The sequence below is a fragment of the Odocoileus virginianus genome, chromosome 9 (genome assembly GCF_023699985.2).
Source record: "Odocoileus virginianus isolate 20LAN1187 ecotype Illinois chromosome 9, Ovbor_1.2, whole genome shotgun sequence".
NCBI classification, from domain to species: domain Eukaryota; kingdom Metazoa; phylum Chordata; class Mammalia; order Artiodactyla; family Cervidae; genus Odocoileus; species Odocoileus virginianus.
The window spans coordinates 53,792,710-53,819,208 of NC_069682.1; the positions used below are offsets into that span (position 1 = coordinate 53,792,710).

Sequence of the window (26,499 nt, forward strand, 5' to 3'; positions counted from 1 at the left end):
AAATGTAAGCTAAAATCATGTTTCTCAGAAAAGGAGCATTAGGTAAAAACAGAGAAAATCTGAATAAAGTATGTATGGACTTTAGTTAATAATGATGTACCAAGATTGATTGTGTAACTGTAGCAAGTGTGAGCTTCCTAGGTGGCTCAGTGGTAAAGAATCTGCCTGGCAATGCAGGAGATGCAGGTTCGATCACTGAGTGGGAAAGATCCCCTGGAGAAGAAAATGGCAACCCACTCCAGTGTTCTTGCCTAGGCAATCCCATGGACAGAGGAGCCTGGCGGGCTACAGTCCTTGGGGTCACAAAGGGTCGGACACGACTTGGTGACAGAACAGCACAATGACAACACGCACTGCACTCACATAAAACGCTAATAACAGGGGAATTGGGGCCAGTGTAGATGAGGACGCTCTGTACTTTCTTCCCAGCTTTTCTGCAGTCTGAAACTCTCCTTATACTCTCTCCTGCAGCCTTGATCCCCAGAGGGGTCCCTGTGAGCAGGTCTGAGTTCAGACCTAGCAACGAAAGTGAAGGTTGCTCAGTTGTGTCTGACTCTTTGTGACTTTGGACTCTTTGGACTTTGGACTCTTTAGACTGTAGCCCATGGAATTCTCCAGGCCAGAATACTGGAGTGGGTGTAGCCTTTCCCTTCACCAGGGGATCTTCCCAACCTAGGGGTTGAACCCAGGTCTCCTGTATTCCAGGTGGATTCTTTACCAGCTGTTTCACAAGGGAAGACCTTACACGCTTGCAAATTCACACAGTGACTTTTGTTTTTTTTCCACGTAGTTTGGCTTGCCTACCTTTTTTTGTTTCACTCAAAGTAGATTGGAATCTTATTAACATCTCCGCAGTGCCGCTCATAAGAAGTCCTTTCCCCTTTCTCTAGCCCCTGACCCTAGGCATAGCCTCACCCATCCTTGCCAGGCGCCAGGAAGACCCCCGAGGGGTCACCTGCTCCCCCACCCCTCTCTCCCCTGCAGGCCCACGTTACCTCAGTTGCTTCTGCCTGCAGCACCTCCAGGGCTCCTTTGCCTCCAATACGGCTCCACCTGCCCAAACCCACCTGCTCCACCCGGGCAGCCTCCGTGCCCTGTGGACGCCACTCTCCCTGCAGGCAGAGCTGCAGTTGCGGCAGTTTTCTGTCCTCCCCTTGCCCATTTCCAGCTCAGCCCATCCTCAGGGCCTTTGCACATGCTGTTCCATTAGCTTGAAGGTACTTTCCACATGTCATTTCCCCAAACTCCCCTGGACCCCCAGCCAGGGAGCCCTCCTGGCTACTTTTCCCCTTCACCCCCTAAAACCATCGTCAGCATTTGTTGTGATATTTCATCCCTGAGATTATGTCAACAGTATCTGTCCCCACTCACCCAGCACTGCACCCACCATCCCATGCCCCACTCCACTCTGGGGACCCACCTCCCTCCCCAACCACACACTGTTGATTTATCTGGGATCTGGCTCCCAGGCAGGACTGTGAACCCCTCCAGGGCACAATGGGTTTTATTCTTTTCTTCTTCTTCTCCCACACCCGACCCAGGGTTTGGCATAGATTATTGCTAAATAAAAGCAGTAATTGCATACACTAAAATTTCTTTTCAGGATTCAGAAAATCAACCTGAACTCATTAACCTCAGGGGTAGCAGTACTGAATAGAAATGCCCCCTTGCCCGCCTCTGCTCATAAAAATATTCATAAAGCGTGAGCGTGGCCACAGCCCACCTCGTGGCAGGCCCCGTGGAGGCTCAGCTCTCTGCCTCCCCAGCTCTGTGCTCTGTCCCTGTGCTGGAAGTGAGTGATGGGGCTGCCTGATCACACAGGCAGTGACCCCAAGGCTGGGGGTCCTGACTCCTGCCAAGGCTGGAGGAGAGCAAGGAGACAGCACTTGTCATGTGGATGGTCGGGTCAGTGCTGAGGAGACAGGGGACCCTTGGTAAATGCAGCGCATCACAGCCCGGCGTTTGACGTTCTGGGTTACAACAGTCATCACACTCATGGACTGAACATAGAGTACTTCACCTGTGTTACCTCTTTCTGCACAGCAAGCCTCTGAACCCATTGTACAGATGGGGAAACTGAGCTTCTCCCTCAAAGCCACTAACCTGGATTCCAGCCTAGATCTGCTGGGTCCAGCCTGGGCCCTAGCCACCATGGTCCCTGCCTTCAAGGGGCCTCAGCATAGGGGTGAAACACAGGTGTGTACTGGGGGCTAGGGAAGCACAGAGGCCCCCTCCTGCTCCCCGGGCAGAGGCGTGCCTTCAGCAGGGACGTGATGCACAGGGCCTGGTTAGACGACACAATGTGATCCCAAGGCCCTGCCGTGCCTTCTTAAGGCCACACCCCTTTCACGCACTGATCTGCAAGAGGGCAGGTGTAGACATTGACACACGGGGCCTACACGGGTGTCACGCTCTGCTCCCAGTCTTGAAATTCTTAATGCTTTCTGAACAAGGGCCCTGCTTTTTCAGCATGTGCTGGGCCCCCAGTTTATGGAGCTGGTCCCAGTGGCTGTTGTTCTTGCATGCGTCTGGCAGGAGTGGCACGACCCTAGGCAGAAGGGTCCCAGCCGTCCTCTAGCTCAGTCGGCTGAAGACACCCATCATCCCCAAGCGCTGCAGGACAGCAGTCATTGCTGGGAAGGTGGAGACCAGAACCTCCCTTGTTCCCTCTGGAGATAGTGAAGCGGGGACCACAGGCCAAAGAGGGAACTGGAGGGCAGGCTTGAGACAGGATCATGGGGAAATTGTCACTAAAGAGGTGACATCTGAGCTGAAGGATGAAAGGAGCTGAAAGGTCCAAAAGAGCATTCCTGGGTCAAGGAGCTGCCAGTCCAAAAGCCTTGGGGTTAGTACAAGCTGGGCTTCTTAGTCGTTTCTGGTGGCTGTTACCACACAGCTGTTACCATGGACGGGGCAGTTTCAACCACAGATGTGTTTCTCCCAGTTCTGGAGCCTGGGGAACCAAGATCAAGGTGCCAGCAAATCCCATACCTACTAAAGGCCTGCTTCTCTGTCTGCCTTCTTGGTGTGTCTTCAGGGGGCTCAGGACTTTCTCTTCTTATAAGGGGACTAATCCCATCCTGGGGGCTCCACCGTCATGACCTCATCTAAAATGAATGTCTCCAAAGGTCCCCACCTCCAAATGCCATTGCAGTGGGGGGCAGGGCTTCAGCTTATGTATTTGAGGCAGGCACAAACATTCAATCATAGTACTGGGTATGATTTTTTTTTTTAATTGGCAGTAAATCAGTGTGTGATGTGCCAGGTGCTGGGAGAAACTAAGAGAAAGGAATTGGAGGCAAAGACTGGGTTTTGAAGCACTCGGAAATGGGAAGGATTTTAAACAGGAGAGTGACTAGCTCACAAGTACATTTTTATGACATAATATTTGATAACTATTAATGCAAAAAATAAAAATAGAGCTTCCCTGGTGGCTTAGATGGTAGAGAATCTGCCTGCATGCAAGAGATCCAGGTTTGATCCCTGGGTTGGGAGAATCTGCTGGAGAAGGGAATGGCAAGCCACTCTAGTATTCTTGCCTGGAGAATTCCATGGACAGAGGAGCTTTGTGGGCCACAGTCCATGGGGTCACAAATAGACACCTGTGAGCCCATCTCTTACACCAAGGACCAGAACTTTACTAGCATCTTTATCCTTCTATATTTCTTTCCTTCCTGAATTTTGTGTTTTCTGTTCCTTGTTTTTTTCAGGGTATGTATACCCTGAATGCTAGTGTGTTACATTTGTTGCTTGTTCTTGAGCTATATAAGTTATGATGTGTTGTGCATGTTCTTCTGCACTTCGGTCACTCCATATTAGGTCTCTAAGTTGTGTGTGCATGTTGTTCTATGTGGCTACCTGCCATGCTTTTTCGCTGCTGTGTTATATTCCAATATGTATAACAGTCTAGATTATCTTTCTGTTCTTCAGTCTGTTACATTTGTTTTCAATTTTAGGCTATTACAAGCAAGGCTCTTACAGACACTCTTGTACTTGTCACCAGGTACACATGTGCAAGAGTTATAAAATCAGAATCATTAATGCATCAGGAAACCACACTAGAGGACCCTAATCTGTGTATTTTCTTAAATGTTTTGTTGCTGCTGTTTTTAGAGAAATACTGATTTTAATTCAACATAATAAAGCAAACTCTAGGCATCGATCCATCATTTTTCAGCCTAAAAATTGGCAAAACTGTTGAAACAAGGGGAAATTTCCCCCATACCTGATACATAGCTCCAGTTACTAAAAGAAAAATGATGAAAATTCTAAACCATGAAAAGAGAAGCCTAAGATTTTTTAAGTATATGAAAAAAACCTCCCACAAAATCTGTCAACGTTGTTCTACAAAATAGCACCAGTAAGAAAGGCATGGCTGTCTCATGGTAAGAACCAATATTGTTTCCTGAATCCTCCAATTCTATAGTTTGCATGTGTGAATGCTGCTTGTTGATGTAAAATGGATTTCTGACTGTGAGTACCAGCAAATATTTGTGAAGCCCACTGGTCTCACATTGCAAACTTTTATGATGTTCATGTATGGGAGTGGTTTTATAAAACAGCAGGGTTCCCGCTATTCTTTACCTATACTTGCTATTTGGGGAATTCCTGATTTTTGCTTATCTCATGAGTGTAAAACGTTACCTCATTGGGCCTTAACTTCCATGGCCCTGACATTTTAATGGGCTGGAATGTCTCTACCAAGCTTTATTTAACATTCTGTTTTCTCTTCTGTAAGATCCTGGCTTGGGTCTTGCACCTGTTTTTCTATTGTGTTGTCTTTTCCCTAAGATCCGTGGGACTTCTTCATGTTCTGTACATCAGTCCTTTGCTGGTTCCCTGTGCGGCAGGTGTCTCGTCCTAGCTGGTGGTCTTCCTTTTCACCCCTTCTTTGAGTAACAGGAGTTCCTAACTTTAATGTATTTATTCGCTTGTCTTTCAGCGTAACACTTTTTGCATCTTGTTTGAGAAATCCTTCCCTACCCTGAAGTCATAAAGGTATTCTTCCATATATTCTTCTAAGAGTTTCAGTACTTTGCAGTTTATATTTGGCCTTTCTTGGTGGCTCAATAGTAAAGAACCCACCTGCAATGCAGGAGACATGGTTCAATCTCTGGGTTGGGAAGATACCCTGGAGATGAAAATGGCAACCCACTCCAGTATTCTTGACTGGAGAATCCCACAGGCAGATGAGCCTGGTGGGCTACAGTCTACGGGGTGGCAAAAGAGTCAGACGTGACTTAGCAACTATACAATAACAACAATTTACGTTTAAGTTTTTTATCCATTGGAAATTGATTTGGGGCTTGGTGTGAGGAAAGGGAAGAATTTCTTTTTATTTTCCATGTGTATAACCAAAGGCTATCTATTGAATAGCCTTCATCCTCACTGATCAGCAGTCCTGCTCCTTATCAATCTTCTGAATTTCATAAGTCAGTATCTGAGGGATCTATTCTATTCTTCTGGTCAATTTGTTTATCTCTTCACAGAATGTACAATGCTGCAATTACTCTAGTTTTCCATAAATCTTGGTCTCTAATACACCACACCCCCATTTCTTACTTTTCTTCAATTTCTGACACCTTTGCTCTTTCATATAAATTTTATACGAACCATCTCATCAAGATCCTAAAATAATAAAATAAAATAGAATAACATATTGGGATTCTGATCTGAATCCATTGTATCTATGGATCAGTTTTAAGAGAACAGACATCTCGATATTTCCTACCCATGAAAATATCATTTCTATCTTCCTTAATATCTTTCAATGTGTTTTTATAATTTTCTCCAAATATGTCTTGCATATTTTTGTGAGATGTAGTCTAGGTACCTTACACTTTTTACTACTATTAAAAATGGTATCTACCCCCTCCATCTCTTTGTTGCTGTTATAGAATGTAATCAATTTTTATACATTGATTCATTTTATCCAGCCATCTTGCTGAACACTCTTGCTGTTTCCCATCATTTTTCTGCAGATTTTGACTTCTAGTCTAAGATAATCATATCATCCACAAAGAGTGACCATGCTATTTCTTATTTAATCTTTAGATCTTTTATTTCTTTTTTTATCCTACTGCTAGGAACTTCAGTAAATGTTGAGAGTAATTGACATCCACTATGATGTCATCTCATTTCTGATCCCAGTTGGCCAGTATTTTACTATTCAGTTCAGTTCAGTTCAGTCACTCAGTCGTATCCAACTCTTTGCAACCCCATAGATTGGAGCACGCCAGGCTTTCCTGTCCACCACCAACTCCCAATGGTTGCTTACTATTAAGAGATATGATTTAATGTAGGGATTTGGGTAATGCCCTCAATCAACATAAGGATATCTTTTGATAAGGATTTTTTTTTAATTGTGAAGAGGTGTAGAATTTTATCAAGTTTTCCTGCATCTATAAAGCTGAGTGCCGAAGAGTTGATGTTTTTGAACTGTGGTTTTGGAGAAGACTCTTAAGAGTCCCTTGGACAACAAGGAGATCCACCCAGTCCATCCTGAAGGAAATGGGTCCTGAATATTCATTGGAAGGACTGATGCTGAAGCTGAAACTCCAATACTTTGGCCACCTGATGCAAGGAACTGACTCATTTGAAAAGACCTAATGCTGGGAAAGATTGAAGGCGGGAGGAGAAGGGGACAACAGAGGATGAGATGGTTGGTTGGCATCACCAATTCAATGGACATACGTTTGAGTAAGCTCCGGGAGTTGGTGATGGACACGGAGGCCTGGAGTGCTGCAGTCCTTGGGGTCTCAAAGAGTTGGACATGACTGAGTGACTGAACTGAACTGACTTTCCTGCATCTATAAGTCATATCATGTGGTGTTTCTGGTCATATGGGAACATGGTGAATGACATTTATAGATTTTTCTAACATTAAACACATTGCGATAGACCCCAAGGTGGACATAATGCATGATCTTCTTATATACTATGTATTTCATTTGCTAATTTTTAAAAAATATTTATTTATTTGTCTCTTTTTCCGCCTCAGGTCTTAGTTGCATGGGATCTTTTCTGGTGGCATGTGGGCTTGGTTGCCTCTGCAGCCTATGGGATCTTAGTTCCCTGATCAGGGATTGAACCTACATCACCTTCATTGTAAGGCAGATTCTTAAGCACTGGACCACCAGGGAAGTCCCTTGCTAATAGTTAATTTAGGACTTTTGCAACCAGGTCCATCAATGAGGTTGATCTATAACTTTCTTTTTTCACATCATTCTTAATTTCCCTTCCTCACACTGTTCTCAAAAGGCTTCTCCTGAGTATCCTTTCCAAAACCGGGAGGAGAGGCAGGACACCAGGAAGGTCTTCATATGGACATCAGTTTTTGCAGACATTGGAACTGTAAGCTCTGTGAACATGAGTCACTTAGGAGACAGTCTCTTCCTTTTCTTTCCCTGGTCAGTCCTTTTATACCTGACTACCTTCCACCCCTGCCTCTTGCTGTAAAGTGTTGCAGTGACCACGGGCACTCAGGCATCAGCTTAAGGAGAAGCTGAGCTGGAGATTCTTTTACTTAGTGAGATGTGTTCATGTGTCTCAAAGCCACTCCCCCGTGTAGTTATACCTGGCTGAGCATGTGGGGGGGCTGGCTTCCAAGAAGACATGCCTCTCATTGGACTGCCTTCCCACTGTGAGGACACGAAGGCATGTGTGAATTTGTCCTCTGGCATCAGAAATTCAAGGGTGGAGGAGAGACAAGGCGTGAGCCACCCAGAGCTGGGGCTAGTCTAGGAAATGTTGCTTCACATCTCCTAACCTGTAGATGAAAGCAGCTTAACAGAGGTTAGGGTTTTCCGAAGTTTGATGACAACCTGGAAAATGTTTGCTATTATAAGGAGCAGTGAAGCTAAAAAGAAACATTTCTGAACTATCAATAGCCAAAACTACATTCAACCAACAAAGGCAAAAGAAAGACTGAGTGGCCTTTCCATTCTTCCCAAAAAGAATGAAAATACAAAGTCTTTGTCATATAAAGAGGGAATCGAAGCCTGTACAACCCGGAAGATGCAGGAGGAAACTGCTATAGAAGATTCAAGTCGTTGATTAATAAAAAAATAGTATGTTCTGGGTTTTGTAATGTGTGTAACAATTGTCAACTGTGTAAAATTTGTAATCTCATATGACTTTTTTCTTTTATGCTAATTTTGAATTTTTGTATAAATTTGCACCCCTTTTCTTCAGAGGGTCTTGCAAATTGAATAAACTTCAGGCTCCACAAAACATGGATCTGCCCTGTGTGGACAGAGGACCACAGAGGACCTCAGGGCTGCCCTTTGCTCCTGCTCTTTGCAGGAGATTATGTAACATCAGAATGATCTGTTTCTTTAGATTTTAGTGGAACTCTTTTGTACAAACACCCTGGCCTGGGTCTTTTGTTTGTTTTTCGCTTACCTGGGGGATGGTGGTAAATTACTGTTCAATTTCTCAGTTATAGAACTATCCATGTATATATACCAGTATGTATAAACACTAGATCATGGACTTTTTTTAATGAAGTATAGATGATTTATATTGTTGTTGGATCAGAAGCTTCTTTTCAATATTGCTGCAGGATCTGTAGTTATGTTCCCTTTCCACTCCCAGTATTATTAGTTTCCCTCTCATCTCTCCCCACCCAGCCACTATGCTGCTCTGTTCCTTTCTTTCTTTTTCTGATCAGTCTTACCAGAGGTGAATCCCATTTATTAAGGATTTTAGAGAATGAACTTGAGCCTTGTTGATCATCTTTCAAAGATTTGTTTTCTACTTCATCAATGTCTGCTTTTTAAATTATTATTATTATCTCTTTCCTTTATCTTTCTCTGGGCCTACCCTACTTTTCGTGTTCTACCTTTTTCAGTTGGATAAGTATCTTTAACCTGCAGACTTTCTTCTTTTAAGTATAAGCCTATAAGCTTACTTTGAAGACTTGCTTTCTCCACATATGAAATGTGGTTTTATAGGGACTATTTTCTCTTTTTGCTTAGTTCTAAGCTCTATTTCTTTTTTTTATTTGTATGTCTTAATTGATGTCTAAGTGTTTCAGAAGTATTTTAAATTTCCAAACATAGATTTTTTAAAATTGTTTTTATTTATGATTCTTATTTTGATTATGGAAGTGTCACCTGTATGATACCAGTCCTTTGAATTGGTTGAGACATTCTGTGGCATCATATGGGTCAGCTTCTGTAAATGTTCCATGTGTGCTCAAAAAAAAAAAAAGTGCATTCTCTAATTGTTTGGCTCAGTAATAATTGTGTATATACATTTAAACAACACATACAAATGTGCACAGGCACATGTATATATGTACTGCTCACACATCTGTAGAAAATGAAATATGTTTGTTGTGTTTTTTTAAGTCTTATGTATCATTACAGTACTACTATTGTCTGCTAGACCTATACATAATTGAAAGAGTTGTGCTAAAATCTTTCATTAAGATGATGAATTTGTCACTATCTCCCTATATCTGTAGCAATTTTTGCTTTGTGTATTTTGATGCTGTTTTATAGTCATATCTTCCTGGAAGATTGGATCTTTTATGGAGTGATCACTGTCCTTAGTAATGCTTTTTCTAGTAATCCTATTTTATCTGATATCAGTTTCCTTTTATTCTGTATTTGGTAAGGACTTTCAATCCTTTTACTTTCAACCTTTCTGTGTCTTTACACATCAAGTATATAAATAACATAAAGCAGGAGTTTTAAACATCCAATTTAATAGTGTCTATTAACAGGTTAGTAAATGAGACTTGTTTTATCATATTTAGTTTTCAAAAAAATTGTGCTTTTTATGTTTTTTTCTATTTTCTTGTATTTTTTTAAACAAGTGTTTTTAGTTTTTGTTTTTTTTTTTTAATAAGGTTGGGTTCTGTTTATACCAGTTTTTTCTTTCTTCCAATTTAGAAGTTATATAATACTATTTATTATTTTAGTGGCTACTTCTGAAATTACAGCATCTTAATATCTTAATCTTTTTCCCTGATAGTACAAGGAATTTAGAACATTAACCTGATCATTTCTCCTCCAAATTACATGCTACTGTTTTCCAGTAATTTTGTTGATGTCCTTTTTTTAACCCCACAAAATTACAGATCATCAGTTTATTCAGTATTTATTTTAGATTTACAACATTTTCAAGTTCTTTGTTCATTATATCTTCTTAAAAATCAGACCCTCCTTCATCATAAATTCCCTTGCATAGAAGATCATTTCATACATTCATAAACATTCTTAGTGTTGTTTATCTGAAAGTGTCTTTGTTTCATCCTTAATCTTGAAAGGTTGTTTGGCAGGGTCCAAAAAAAAAAAAAATCTAGATTGATGGCTCTTTTCTTCTTCTCTTCAGTGTTCTGCAGATTCAAGTGTTGATTTATTTTTACTAATCCTGCTTAGTGTTCACTGTTCTTCTGGGTACCAATAGTTTGGTTTCTTTTGTCACTTCTGGAAAATATTGAGACATTTTCTCCTTCACCTATTGCTTGTCCTATAACTTTCTTTTTTCTCCTTCTAGGAGATATTATTTAGACTTTCTCATCATAGCTGCTATGTCTATTAAAGCCTTTTTAAGTTTTCAGCCCCCTCTCTTTCTTTCCTGAATTTTGGGTAATTTCTTTACATCTATTTTCCAGTCCACTAATTCCTTTTCCAACAGTATCTAATCTACCGCATGATCTAAGTACCAAGTTTTTATACCAACAGTACATTATTTTATTTCTTTAAGTTCCATTTGATTCTTTTTTGAATCTGTTTGGTCATTTCTATAGGTTCATGTCTGTTGTTCATTTTTTAAATTCCATATTTTACTTCATTAAATATTTCATACATACTTTTCTTTATTATGTGATAGTAACGCCAATATCTGAGGCTCTTGGTATGTTAGTCTTTTCTTCCTGCTAACTCTTACTCCATAGTGGGTTGTTTACTATGTATTTGGTGATCTTTAATTGGGACATCATGGGAAATTTTGGAACCTAAAATGATCATGCTTTGGTCAGGAGAATATTCATATTTACTTCTCCTAAGTGTCAAGGGGCACCAGCAACCCTGTAAGTCCTGCTTCCCTGCCCCTCAGTGCTGACGTTGGCTTCTGCCCTCAGTAGAGTCTCCACAGGCCCCACTTCAGCTCATCCAGGGGACCAGAGAACTCAGAGGCTTCCCAACAATTCAGGTGAGAAATGATGGCTTTACCCAGAGTGCTGGCAATAAAAATAAGCAAAAGGGTATGAATCCAAGTTAGTGGAGTAACTGCTTATTAACCTGTGCCCCTTTATTTAGCAGTATTTTATAATCACACACAAAAATGTGTGTTTGGCCACAAACTTTCATTAGCTTCTAATTTCTCTTCCATTGTTCATATGTGAGATTTGCAAAAAGTGAAAAGTCTGATAATATCCAGTGTGGTCAAATGTGTAAGGACATGGATACTTTCATATACCATTGATGGAAGGTAAATTGAAATGGCATTTTTAAAGGGCAATTTGGTCAAATCCCATCAACATGTTAAATGTACATACAAATTTCTTTGTTAGGAATTTCTCTAAAAGACACCCATAAAATTTATACCAAGATATATTAAAAGGATGTCCAACATGTTGTATGTTTAAAAAATTGACCACAGTCTAAATAACTCTCTGCAGAGGATTGGTTAACTAAATCAAGATTCATCTATATAATTTTGTCTTTTCCACAAAGAGAGAAGGCCAAGATGGAAAGATATCCCCAATAATTTAAGTGTAGAAAGCAAAATGCAGAACGATGTGAATAGGAAGATTGCATTTATAAAAAAATTTAACAGCCAAATAAAAAAAATTTACATTTATATGCAGAGATTGGCATGAATGCATTTTCTGGGAGGATGCACAAGAAACTGTTAAAGTGATTCACTTTGGAGGGAGCAACAAGGGCTTCAGGGTAGAAAGCAACTTTCACTTTTCATTTTACACCTTTTTTATACATTTTGAAAATTCCGCTGCAAGCCACATATTGTTTTGTTTGAAGAGTTTAGCCTATTTTTATTGAACTCTTCTTGATTAGGGCATCACTTTCCCTGGTTATTACCTCTTCTGTTTGTGCCATTTCATCATTTCCTAAGATTCTTCCTTCAAAGACTATAAATATGCCTTAGTCCCTCCAGTCCTAAAAGGCCAGCCTTCCTCAAAGATTTCCAAAATCCATTATTAATTTAAAAACATAGATTTCATATAATATACATAGTATGGTCCTATTTTGTTTTATATATATATGTGTGTATACACACACACACACACACACACACACACACACACACACATAAATGCTTTCCTGATAGCTCAGTTAGTAAAGAATCCACCTGCAATTCAGGAGACCCTGGTCAATTCCTGAGTCAGGACGATCTGCTGGAGAAGGGATGGGCTACCCACTCCAGTATTCTTGGGCTTCCCTTGTGGTTCAGCTGGTAAAGAATCTACTTGTGATGCAGGAGACCTGGGTTCGATCCCTGGGTTGGGAAAATTCCCTGGAGAAGGGAAGGGATACCCACTCCAGTATTCTGGCCTGGAGAATTCCATGGGCTGTATAGTCCATGGGGTCGCAAAGAGTCAGACACGACTGAGTGACTTTCAATTTCCCTTCACTTTCATATATATAGTTTGAATGTGCATACATGTGTGTGAAAAGAAAAAAGTCTAGAAAGATTTATTTATTCATTCATTCAAGAAAGACATATTGTGCGCCTGCCATGGGCCAGATACTGTGGGAGAGGATCAAACGGAACCAGGGTCCCTGTGCTCAGCTCTCTTTACAACCCAGCCTCTAGAATTCAGGGAGTGACCTGTGTACCAGCAGGTTACTTGCAGTGTGCTCTGTATGAGGTGATGTGGGGGAGCTTTATACATCACCTTCATGCTTTTCTGTATCTTCTATTTATTTTTTGTCCTTGTATGGCATGGAAGAACTTATATAAAAATAACAATTAAGCCATAAAACGCAATCTATCTATCCCTTTGGTCTTATCTCTCTTCTCCAAACCCCTTCATCATCAGTGCAATCACCGAGGCACTGATGCTGAAGCTTTTTTTGTATCTGGATACCAAATGTAAGTGGGTGTCTCATGTTGCATCTGCCACCCTACTTACAACCTGCTCCCAGCACTTCTGCATCTCCGGCAAGGATGGGGTGGGGGTAGGGGCTCCTTGGCCCCTGCCTGGCCCTTCCTGCAGGGCGGCTTGCCCTGGGACTCTGCCTCTGGCTAACTTGAGCTCTGTCCTCGCCTCATGTATGTGCTGTGGACAGCTGTGTGGCCGAGCCAGCTCCTCATGACTGGCTCTTCCTGGATGCCCTGTCGGCTCCTCAAATGACACATGCCCAAAATGGAACTCTCCCCAGGCCCCCTTCTCAGGAATGGATCCCCAGACCCCAGTTTCCCGGCTGAGAACCCACACAGCCACACCCCCTCCTCCCTGTCTTCACCCCACATCTCCGCCGCCCTGGCACCTCCTCCTGAGAACCCCTCTTCCCCAGCCTCACCTTTGTGCTGGGATTTGAGGTGGTCTCCCAGGGGTCACTGTGAGCCGCCCCACCACCACCTTATACACTGGACCATCCTGACCACAAGCAGCAGAGCCTCAGCGCCTCGGTCCCCGGCCGCTGTCATTGTGAGCCACCAACAGCCGTTGGCCGCATCTGATTCTCCTGTCCTATAATAGGGTCAACCTTTCTCTCCAAATCAACTAACTCATTTTCACTTATTTTTAAAATTAATGTATCTTTGTATGCTTTAGCCTCGTGCTAACAAAATTCCAGGCTGGAGGTGTCAGTTATCGAGCTGAATCAAAATAAGACAGATAAACTTCAAAGGTAAACTGTCCATCACCTACCCTGTGCCACCCAGGTGGGCACAGTGCCCTTGGGAAAGCACTGCCTTCCAAAATGCCCACTGGCTCTCCTACCGCCCCCGCGGGGCTTCCTCACTCCCCCAGGGTGAGGGCGGGCAAGCCTCCATGCAGCTCCTGCTGCTCCCTGTCTCTCCACTTCCTGCCGGCAGCTCCACGTGCTCTCCGCTTGGGGACTAATGACTTCCTGCTCAGCCAGCTTGCTTTTCACACCTCCCCACTACCTCCAGCCTCTGCCCAGGGCCCATTACGGCCCTCTCCACCCATCAAGCCGCTCCTGCTCCGAGACTCTCAAGGAGCACGGAGGTGGCAAAGCTCCTCTTGGCAGAACAGACCAGAACACCCACTTCTGTTGCCCTGGTGCAGAACATCAGGCCACGTGCCCCCTTGTTGAAGCACCTTTGCATCCCATGGCCGGGCACTTGGTAGGTGCAATGTGGCGCAGAGACCTGGGCCTGTGTGTGAACTTGGAAGGACCGTGGGGTTTGCAGGGAACACAGCTGGTTTGGACTTGGGGCTTTTCCATCCACCGACTCATGTGACAGAAGCTAGACACTCTCAGACACTCCTTTTTGGAACCTCTGTTTCCCCGTGTGTGAAATGTGGGCAACCCCAAGATCTACCCCCAAAGGCTTGGTATGATGACCCCACAGATAAGTAAACGTGGGTTCTCAGACTCTAGAGCTACAGGAAACCTGTGTCTTCTTGTCAGGACAGTAACTAGATGCCCAAAATTTAATCCACTGTGGTCACCCAGTTAGCCCCGCTGTATCCCCTGGGTGAGCTGCGAGCTCCCTCCTCTGGATGCCTCCCTGGGATGCAAACGCTTGATCCAGGGTGGCAAGCGAAGATAAGAATTACAAGCCTGTTTACTTAACATTTAGGAAGCCAGCGCATTTCCTGTGCCTCGCCTGCAACACTTAAGCCAATATTTACGTCTTTGGGATTCTATTTGTATGGTAATTTAAAAATAGGGTTCGGACTTACAGCTCACCTTTCTCCTGAAACTCTGAAAGCACATTAATTTTCTAGACAGTAAAATAATGCAGTAATTAAATATTACCATTTCTTTAAAAAAAATAAAATCTGGTAATGCCTAACAAAATGGGTTTTTCAAAACATGATGTAGGTTTTCCCACAAAACTACACTCCCGGGAAATTCCTGATTTTGAATGTATAGAAGAGACCATGAACTCCATCTCAACACAATGTAAGAAAAATTGACTTGTTAAATTGCAATAATTTTCTTGCATTTAAAATCTCCATGCTTCCCAGCGTGGCTGACCCAAAGGTCCTCCCATGTACGTCTTTGGGGAAAGGCCGAGAGGAGCTGGGATAGTTTGTTTCATTGTTTATGAAGCTTCCCGGACCCCTTTCTCACGGTTCCAAATTGGAGCGTTTGTTCTGCCTTGCAAACTTCTTCCAAAGGAGGCCAAGCTTGGTAACCCCGTGGCCCTCGCCCTTGGGTCTCCAAATGCGTTCTTGGTACGAGTGGAACCCAAGATTCCCCCACGTGGAAAAAAGCATGGGCCCCGGAGCCGGCCTTCCAAGGGCTCCTTTTCCACCAGCGCCAAGGTGGGCGGAGAGAGTCCCTGGCCCTCGGCTGAACGCCGAGGCTGGAGGAGATGGTGCTGGGTTTCAACCGAGGCCGCCCAACCGCCCCTACCAAAGCTCAAGAGGGCCCCCTTGTGGACACTTCCAAGAACAGCCCCGTACGTGGTGTACTTCCCCCAACGCCGGGGGCTGCGACCCGGGACCCCCCAACCCCTCTGGACCGCTCTCAGACCCAAAGGCACTCAAGAGGCGACCAACAGTCTCCATTCCTCTCTCCTCGAAACCTAAATATTTCCGCGAGACAAGAGGACTCTTGGCCCCTCCAGAGAAGACCTCGTGGAGAACCAAGCTTCCCAAGGTGCCTCTCCAAGGCCCCTTCTCCCGAGCCTCTTTGCGGGAGTCTTCACTGCGAGGACACAACGTCTTCTTTCTTACTGAACGTGTCAAAGCCTTGTGATTGCCTTGCCAAATTCCTGTCCTATAGAACAATGGAAGCTTCAGTCTTCTGCCAGGAGAGCGAACAAGGTTTCGATGCAACAGGAGACTTCTAGACACACGTTCTGTTTCGCAAACACTGACTTGTAACTACAGCCCTCGGGCAGCATTAGAATGCTCGGTGAGACCCAGGCAGGCTCAGGAGCCTGGAGAGATCTCACATTCCAGCACCCCACCCGCGCGCCACTTGTTACTGCCCTCAAAGCACAGGGCTGAAGGTTGGTATCTGTGCAGGGTACTGACCAAATTTGGTATCTGCAGCATGCATTTGCACAGTCATGTCTGACTCTTTGTGACCCCATAGATTGTAGCCTGCCAGGCTCCTCTGTCCCTGGGATTCTCCAGGCAAGATCACCGAATTGCCATTTCCTCCTCCAGGGGATCTTCCCAACCCAGGAATGGGACTGAAATCTCTTATGTCTCCTGCATTGGCAGGTGGGTTCTTTACCACTATCGGCACTGGGTAGACCACTGATATGGTTCTTCGTTCCCCACGGCAGTCACCCAGTGGTGGCTGGGACCACCCCACCCCAGAGGCTCTGGGCCAGATGTCAGGCGTTCTCCTCCTGGGGTTGTCAGCCACTTATCCCTGAGAGAAGGCGGGTGCTGATGAGGCTGAAGCAGGAAATTTGGTATAAATTATGAATATCTACGGGGCCAACGTGCAGATCTGGGAACACAGGCACTCAAGTCGAGCTCAGGAGGACGTGTCCAAGACACCAGAACATCTGGGTAAAAGGGGAAAAGCTCCCATGAATCACCCGGACGCCTCGGCTGTTTGGAAGCAGCTGGACCTTGGCTGGGATTTCTCAGTTTTCATCCGGGTAGAAGACCCGGCCAGAGAGAGGAGTGATTAGCATTATCATGGGGCTCAGGGAGTTTTGATGGGAACGGTTTTCCGTACTGGAACATTCCTAAGCAAACAAACAAATTAAAAAAAAAAAAAAAGAATCTGGCTGATGAGCCAGGCCTGGTGGGCCAGACTCTGTCTCCCAAATCCCCTCTTCCCTTCCCACCCCATGAGCCCTGCATTTTCTCTCCCCTTAGCAGGAAATGCTCAACACAGGCCTTGGGGAGAGATCTATGTGGTCAGCCAGTCCCCTCGACAACATGTTTTCAATTTTGGAAATATAAACATAATAAAACAGTTGCCTTCTACAAGCAGCACCTATAACGTCCACCTTTTCCACCGACCCCTTGGTCCAGCCCAAGCTGGAACTTTTCATGGAAAACAGGGGAGACAGTGACAAACCAAGCTACGTTCCTTCCACAGCCTTTCAACACACTGACATCTGAGTCTGAGGCCCTCCTGCATCTCCGAAGCTCAGAATCTGTTTTCCTAGGCACGCAGTCCCTCCAGAATTTCTGCTCCCTCAGGATGTGGTCCCTCCTGAGGGAGCAGAAAGTTACTCCCTCAGGGCAACTTTAAACTCTCCAAACTCACCATGCAAAGGCAGGCACATTTCTCAGTCCCGGGAAGCTGCAGGGCTGGGGAAGCAGAATGTCCTTTTTCTAGAGCATACCATTGCTGAGTTTCCCAAGAATACAAAGTCTATCCTGCCCACCCCCTCCCCCTCAAAGCCCCTTCCCTCTGGCCTTGAAGGCAAAGACCCTCAGATCAGATGGATAATGAGATTCAATTACGGCCAAATGAGGGCCATATGAGGGGTGTGAGGGCTGGCTGTCCACACCAGAGGGGGAAGTTCAGGCTCCTTAGAATTCAAACTTTGTCTTCATAGTTCTGTGACTTGCTGGTACTGTCATCGCATGTCAATCTGTGACCTCAGGGGAGTTTAAACGGAAACCTTGCGTGGTTTTTGTGCCGTGGCTGCCTTGCAAAGCACGTCTTCTGCTGTAGCAACGTGGTGACGGCTGCCATCTCGACAGCCGGATTCTGAAGCTTGTTGGCCAAACATCCTGTGTGTGTTGCCGCACGCCAGCGCTTCTCAAGTGTGTAAAGGGCGGCCGCCTCTAATCAAGAGAGGTTATTTTGGGGTGGGGATTTTTATTGAAAACGTGCATAAGCTTCCAATTCCAGACATTCTAGGTGAATTACCTCAAGCTCAGGATTTTGAAATAAACCAGAGGGTTTCAGATTTTTTTTTTTTTTTTAAGCAAAAGAACACTTTTTTCAAAGCAGATCTTAATTAGCCTCCCAGGACATAAACCAGAGCAAAGGGTGGGGGGCTGCATGGGCTGAAACAGAAGGTGAGAGGCCAGGGTCCCACTTACTGGGTCTTCCCTTCTCTCCTGAAAAAAATCTCTGGTTTTTGGAAACCAGCTTGAAAACCTCTGATACAGTGAAATTTGATGCAGACAGCCCAGGACTATCCAGTCCAGCAGCCACCAGCCACATATGGCCCCCGAGCCCCTGAAATGTGACCCATCTAAACTGAGTTCTACTGGAGTGTAAATGTACACCCGACTTCGAAGACTTGTGTTTGAAAGAGTGTATAAAATATCTCACTACGAGTTTTCATATTTATACATGTTGAATTTATTACAGACACTATTGGGGCTGGATAAAATATTGTTAAAATTAATTGCACCTGCTACTGTTTGGCTTTTTATAAAGTATGACTCACAGTATGTGTCTATTGAGCAGTGCTGTGGAGCCAGGTTGGAGACTGCCCTGGGATGAAGAACCATATCAGGGTCCTGGTTTTGCAGGGTGGGCCCCAAGGATCAAAAAGGCTTTAGAGCCAAGGAGCTAGCATCAGGTGTTTATGCCAGATCTCACCCATCCTCAAAACTCTCGGCAGGACTTGAGGCTCAGACTTAAATCTCCTTTTGACTACTTCTCTTTCCTTTCTCCCTGCTTGGATAAACCAGGGTCCCCTTCCTGCTGGGAACTCCCTTACTTACTATCCTTCTACCCTCAGCCAGATTCTTAGTGATCCCAACAGCTGCAAGCCTTCTTTTTCTTCACTTCCATTTCAAGCCTGACCCTATTAGCCACACACATGATGGAAATCACCAGCCAATTTTTAGGAGGGGAAGCCCCAAGGGATGGGCGACGTGTCAACAAGGAATTTATGTGCATTGATCTCATGGAGCACAAGTCATTCATTCATCCATTCAACTAAAAGCAGCAATCACAACTAGCATTTACCGAGTGCTTACTATGCGAAGGCATTGTCCTAAGTGCTGTCCATGTCTTGACACAACAGATCTTTAGCATCCATTGGACACTGTCCTAAGGGGCTGGGGAATTGGCAGGGAGCAAGAGAGATAAGGGCCTGTCCTCATGGAAAGGAGGGAGAAAGAAAAGAGGAAATAAATGAAGAAAAGAAGGAAAGAGGAGAGGGAGGGAGGGAGGGCAGGAGGAGAAAGAGGGAAAGAAAAGAGGGAGGGAAGGAAGGAAGGAAGGAAAAAGAGAAGAGAGACTTGGGGTGCTTGGAGTGACACCTCAGTAGCAGTGAGCACCCAGCATCCAGATCTTGGTTTCTAAATACCATTCTCCAATAAAAGGAACCAGGACACCTTGGAGAAATAGCTGACTACGGGGCTGGGGCAGGAAATATGTACATAATGAGCCTGGAAGATCTAGTGCCAGAAAGTGAGGACATGCTAAAAAACAAAAGCAAAAACAAATAAATAGCAAATGCATGTAGAAAGGACTCAAGAAGTAAGTCGATATTGCTCCCGATGGGTACAGAGATAATTTGAGCCACAGACTAAGTAATGACAGCAGTGGACTGTAACCTTTAAAACAAAATATCACTGAGTTCACACTAATACAAATAACAATAGAATAAAGAGATAAGCAGGGAGAAGAGAGCATGCTTGTTTATAGCACAATCCCAATCAATAAATTCAGAAAGAAGGGTGGAACTAGCAAATGACAATTTGGAAAACACCACAGTTATAACTTGTAAGTAAGAATCATCAATGGTCATCAATAGATGCTAAAATTAGTAGGGAGAGTATAATGACAAACAAGATATTTGCATGATCTCTAAGTATATCCCCATAAGGTAATTATTAATTACAAAGAGGAAAATAGTCATTTAGCAGATACTTCCTTACATGAGCAGTCAAAGTTAATATTACCAGTGCTTCCCGAAGCAATGCATTGCGAAAGAGCACAAAATCACTTATTTGGGGGTTGGGCCAAAACCGTGTAAACAATGTAATCATAAAGAAACATCCAAAAATCCTAAATTGAAGAACACACTTCAAAACAACTGGCCAGTACTCTTCAACAGTGTCAAGTTTATGAAAAACAAAGACCCAAGAAGCATTTCTGATTGAAGGACTAAAGAGACATCACTGCAAACTGTGACTGCAGCCATGAAATTAAAAGACGCTTGCTCCTTAGAAGAAAAGCTATGACAAACCTAGACAGCATATTAAAAAGCAGAGACATTACTTTGCTGACAAAGGTCCATATAGTCAAAGCTATGGTTTTTCCCTGAGTCGTGTACAGAAGTGAGAGTTGAACCATAAAGAAAGTTGAGGGCTAAAGAATTGATGCTTTCAAACTGTGATGCTGGAGAAGACTCTTGAGAGTCCCCTGGACAGCAAGGAGATCAAACCAGTCAATCTTAAAGGAAATCAACTCTTCAGATTCATTGGAGGGACTGATGCTGAAGCCAAAGCTCCAATACTTTGGCCATCTGATGGGAAAAGATGACTCATTAGAAAAGATCCTTATCCTGGGCAAGATTGAAGGCAAAAGGAGAAGGGAGTGACAGAGGATCAGATGGTTAGATAGCATCACTGACTCAATAGACATGAATCTGAGTAAATTCCAGGAGATAGTGAAGGACAGGGAAGCCTGGTGTGCTGCAGACCATGGGGTCGCAAAGAGTTGGACATGACTTAACGACTGAACAACAACAAAAAGACATGACAACTAAATGTGATGTCTGATCCTGCATTGGATTCTGGACCAGAAAGGAAACACTACTGGGACAACTGGTAATATCTGCATAGGATTTGTAGGTTAGGTCATAACATGGGATCAGTGTTAATTTCTTGGTTTTGACCATTGTACTATGTCTACGCAAGATGGTAACCTTTGGGGAAATCAGAGATAATAGAGCTCTTTCTACTGCTTCAGCAACATTTTTGTAAGGTACGAAATGATCTCAACTTGAAAAGCCAAAAAATAAAAGTAAATTAACAACAGTAAGCAGGTAAATAATTGAGAGAGGTGATGAGTGCTGTCCAGGTGAGAAGAGAGATAGAAAAGAGCAAAAGGGAAGGTTTGATGTCAGCCTCCCAGGAATCCCAATTATGCTGAGGCCGCAGCAAGTGGAGAACACCCCGCTCAAAACAGAGGGAGGGTGCTCTGGCCAAGAAATAGCTCTGTAGTGGCCCCGAGGCAGGAGAGTCTTTGCTGCTCATCCCCAGGAACACACAGTGGAGAAGTATGGTGGGAGCTTGTGGATGGCCTTGGAAGACAGCCAATTTTGAAGGGCCCTGGAGATCCTAAGGAAAAGCATGGAATGCTACTCCAAGTATATTAGGAAGTTTTTGGCCATTGTGTAAATTTCCTTTGAGACACTTATGATTCTTTGAAATTACAATCCGTAGTGAGTCCGCTTGATTAATGCCAGCCTCCCCCAGAGAACAGGAACTCTGGCTATCACGTGCTCCTTTACAAAGCATGTAACAGCCATGTAAGGTTCATGGTAGGGGAGGGGAGGGAGAAGTGAATGGACAAAGGTTATGGTGCTGGGAGGCCTGGGTGGCTTGGTATGGGTTATGAATTGAATTGTGTCCCTAAAAAGATGGTACCAGTAAATGTGACCTTATTTGGAAACAAGGTCTCTGCTGATGTAGATGCAGTCGTACTGGATAAGGGTAGACCTGAACCCAGTGACTGATGTCTTTATAAGAGAGAGGAGAGGGAGGTTTGGCTACAAAGACATAGACACACACAGAGAAAAGACAGTCATGTGAAGACAGAGGGAAAGAGTAAAATGATACACTTACAAGCCAAGGATGCCTTGGGCCCCCAGAGGCTGGAAGAGGCAGGAAGGACCCTCTCTTGGAGCCTCCAGAGAGAGGCGGCCCTGCCCACACCTTGATTTCAGACTTCTGGTCTCCAGACTGTGAAAGAATAAAGTCCTGCCATTTTCAGTCCCCTAGTTTGCTGTCCTTGGTCATGAAGGCTCCAGAAGGCACAGCTGTGGGGGGAAGAGAGGTGATAACCTCGGCCTCTGCCATTCTGTGCACCCCTTCGGGCTACTGACCACATCTACATATTAAATAGTTGCTTATTAAATATCATTTACTTAAAGTGTTACTTAATTTTCAAAAATCCAGTGCAGACCAAACCCCTTTTAAAACTCAGTCTTATCTTTGGCATCCTGGGCCGTGAAAGCCTGATTTTGCTACAGTAACAGCCGCTGCTTTTTAACACCCTCTAAAATCAATGCATAACCACTGGAATAAGAAATACTCACCACTGCACCTAAAATCACCTGGCTCACCTCCCAGAACCTGAGAACAAGCCAATTAGGATAGAAAAAAAAAAAAAGCGAGTGTTTTTCCTTTGCTTTTTGCCCCCAACAGAAAGATATCTGAAGACCTGATATTTCTCCATCTGCTCTGGCTACAAACCCCATGCCTTCTCTCCCCCGCCTCCTCCCCTATTGACCCAGACCCACGCTTTCCACAATCTTTGAAGAAAACAGGGCAGTGCACCTAGGTGTAAACCGGCTCCCAAGACTCCATTTTTCATCTGGAAAATGAAGATAATCACGTCCACCTAATAGAAGTGTTGTGAACAGCAGATAAGAAAAGGGCACATATTTTTTATTTTACGAAATACCCCAAATAGGCCAATCCACCGAGACAGAAAGCAGATTAGTGGCTGCAAGGGTTTGAGAGGAGAGAGGCGTGGAGAGTGACTGCTAATGTGTGCAGGGCTTCTTTTTGGGGCGATGAAAAGATTTTGGAACTCGACAGAGCTGATGTTTGCATGACCTGGCGAACATCTTAAATGCCACTGAATTTTAGTTGTATGCTTTAGAGTGGTTAAAATGGTAATGTTTGTGTTAGGTATATTTTGCCCTATTTTATTTGTTAATTGAATATGAAGCACCTGCCTGGGGTAGCCAGCTCTCCACCCTCTCGAACCTCAGTTTCCTTGTCTGCAAAATGGGGGCACAGACGGAATTTGGGCCATGGGTGGTCTTGCAGATGGTCCATAGGAATGGCTGGCACATGGAAGCACTCCATCAGGGTGCCGACCGGCTGCCTCCTGGGTGGTTATGGGGTGAGACTACCTCTTGAGACCACAGAGTACCTACCGGTCCTCAAGACAGGCTCCAAAGTCTTCTCCCCTAAGGCCCCAGGCAGGCTCCACGTGATGTCTGCTGTGCAGCCCACTGCTGGCGTTCTGACTCACAATCACACAACAGGCTGGAGTACATCAGATCTGAAACCCCAGTAGTCTGGTCTGAGCAATTGGACGCTCCGGATTTCATTCTGCAGGTAATTTCAACGACACGATCTAATTTCAAATGTCCTGCTCTTATGAGTGCAAAAGCAGCATAATTTTTAATTAGTGGGTAAACAGTAAATAATGGATGGCGGCAAGTGGACACCACTGTTAATTAAAAATCCATGGTTGATAAAAATCAATTTGGCCCACGCATTTAACTCCGTCTATCAGGTCCCCGAGAAAAGTCGTGCAAGCCAGCCCATGGCACCATCTGCTTTCCGTTGTGGTTTCCTGAGCCCAGACTTTTCCAGGGGAGAAGAGAGGGAGAGAGAGAAAAGAAAATCTATAAGCAGCCTCCGAAACTAGGACTGGAAGCATTACATGAGTTCATTTCTTTTCAGTTGGTTTCATTTTTTGTAACCTTGAGGTTGAAGCTCTGGCCAGGAGGCAGTATGACGCTCCATGCTGAGGTTTTTGCCAAGAAGGGCTCCATTTTGTGTTTCGTGTGTACATGTTCTGAATATGGTGAGATTCCACCATAGCTCATCATCTCCTGAATTAATTAAATCCCAAACTTTTGCAGAAAAAACAAGGCAAACTAAAAGACACTTAGTGGGAAGATGGTATCTGAGGATTCATGTCAAAATACAAAATGTTTTTGGTGTCCAAAAAATAAAAACTAAAAAAATTTCTTTTAAGTTAAAAAAAAATAACAAAACCATGCTGTGAAAACAATGTCTATTTGGGAGCTCAAGAAGAAGGTGTGAGACGTGGATACCCAGACGTGTATATTGCAGCTACAGACTCCCAATCAGCCTTGCTGGGCATTTAGCCCAAGTCAGGCACCTCAGCATCCTGGCTCTGGTCCCCAAAAGACTAGATGTGCCCGAATGAACACAGAACTACTCTTTCAAGACTCTCCTTGCATGGAGTTACTCTGAGGAGTGGCCCTGACAGCCCTAGGGGCAATTCAAGTGCCCTGTTCCTGGGGACACCGCAGTGCTGGTGTGCCAGCTGTCTATTGCCATTGCTCTTATTTGGCTGATTGAAGTCCATAAATCAGGTGTAGGTACAGCAGGAACATGAAGGATCCAGTACCACAGCAGCATTTTCACTCATTCATTCCTTCAACCCCTTCCCCTGCCTGGGATTCAAAAGGAGCCACAGTGAAGTTGACAGGCCAGAGCCCATGGCCTGGCTCCATCCCCCCGGGGCAGGCCAGGCCCGGGGCCAGCTGAGCCCCGTTGACTGAGCCCTTGGCTCTGCCCATCATGGGAAGTCGAGACTAACACCGTCCCCTAGGGTCATCGCGATGGTGAGCTAATGTGTAAAAATATTTATAAAATAACATAATAAAAGTGTCCAGAGTCAGTACCCAGCTAACAGGGGCCGCTGCTGCCTCTTGTCATCGTCACCATCAGCGTCATTCCAGTTTTCTCAGCCGGTCCCAGGGGAACCCAACAGTCTCCCAGTGAGACCCCAGACCTCCAGGAAAGTGAGGAATCCATTCTGGCAGGCCAAGGGGGAGCAGAAAGCTTGGGGGCCCCGGAAGACTGCTGCGAAGGGGCGAGGAGGGGACCCCAAGCCTCCTGGCCCGAGCACCTTTCCTGAACCTGGTGCGGTGTGGGGGGAAACACTCTGAGAAGGCTGGCAATGGAGTGGGGCCAGTGGGTTGCAGCGGCTGTAATATTTGGACGCTGCTCAACGCCAAGCTTACAGCCTCCCGCATCTGGGCCACGTCAAGCCTGCCTCTCTGAGTGGGAATGACAGTTTCCAGGGGAATTGCTGCTCTTTAGCAGATGAAGGCCCTGGTGCTCTCACCTCCGAGCCGCTCCTAGAAGTGAAGATCTGGCCAGGCCTGTCTGGTCTCCACGAGATGATCATATCTGGCAGGGGAGGGAGGGGGTCCCTGGAGAGGGCGGGGGGCCCTCTTCCCCGAGGCCTCCGAGTCCCCCACCCCCACCGCCCCCCTGTTGGCCTCGTGCCACAGCCCCGGCCCTCCCACACACATCCTAAGCATCATCGTGTACCCAGTGCCTTCCTGGTCCACCCACGTGGGCATGGACAATGCCTAGACGTGGCACCACCGAGAGACCACAACGGGAGTGGCCACGAGGGGCAGGTGCAGGTCTGGCCACTCCAGGGGGCAGAGGTCAAGCTGAACCTGGGCTCCTAGGGCAGAGGACGGCAGTCCCACTGTCCGGCTCCTCTGTCTGGGTCCTGGCTGCCTCCTGCCCCTGGTTCCGGGCCTTTCCACACCACCCAGTGGCACTTGGCTGCAGGAGAAGGTGCAGGTGGGCGTAGACCCTTGCCTAGCTCTCTGCTACCCCCTGAGCCATTGCGGGGGGGGGGGGGGGGGGGCGGCAGTCAGCTAGAGAACCAGGATGTGCCTGGATCGCTGACCTGGGTCTGTCTGCTTTGCAGCCCACACTGCAGAGGCAGCTGGGATGGCAGGGGCAGGCCACCTGCGCTGGGAACCACGCTGCCAGCAGCCCCTGCCCAACAGAGCCCCAGTCACTGCGCTGCTGCCCCCACGCCTGGATGGGCCCTGGATATCCACTGGGTAAGACCCGAGGGTCATACTGACCACAGGCCCCTGGGCTGGGAGACCTCGCCCTGAGCCTCCGTGTTCACATCTGTGAAATGGGCACAATTCATGCAGTTGTCCAGAGGCTGCTCAGGCATGGGCTTGCTTGTTACCCTCCCCAGAGTGAGCCTAGGAGGCCAGAAGGAGCCATCCAGAGAGGGCCCAAGAGTCCAGCCCACCCACCCAATTCTTTTAACCTGACAGTCTCATGTGACATTTCAGAGGCCCCACTGCTGCTCTGAGGGGTGGGCTTTGCGCTCTGCCCTCACTGGTCGGGCAGCCAGCAGGGTCCTCCCTCCCAGGGTCAGAGGGAAGGCAGGCAGCATCCTCCCCCACCATCCCCTTGGCCCAGTCCCACTCTGGGGTCAAGGACTGGACTTTGCACGTCCTCCATGCACCTCCTGAGGTCCTGGGGGAAATACCACTGCCAAACATCTGCTAGCAGCTCTCTGGGGTGGGTGGGGACTTGAGATCTGCAAAGTTGCTCTGGATGCATTCCCAGGCTCTGCTCCCACCTCGGGTCCACGGGCCAGGTGGGATTCAGGCATCACTGGCCAGGGTCACTGTGAGACAGAACATGAGGAGGAAGGGGGCTGGCTA

The 26,499-nt window shown here is 45.6% G+C and overlaps 1 protein-coding gene across 1 annotated transcript in view; it reads left to right on the forward strand.

The window, feature by feature from the left end:
• APCDD1L (APC down-regulated 1 like) overlaps positions 1 to 26,499 on the forward strand; it is a 46,535-nt gene that overhangs the window by 11,847 nt on the left and 8,189 nt on the right. Inside the window, exon 3 of the mRNA XM_020905142.2 lies at positions 25,737 to 25,875. Within this exon, the coding sequence (XP_020760801.2) occupies positions 25,737 to 25,875 (139 nt within the window). The remainder of the gene's footprint in view (positions 1 to 25,736; positions 25,876 to 26,499) is intronic.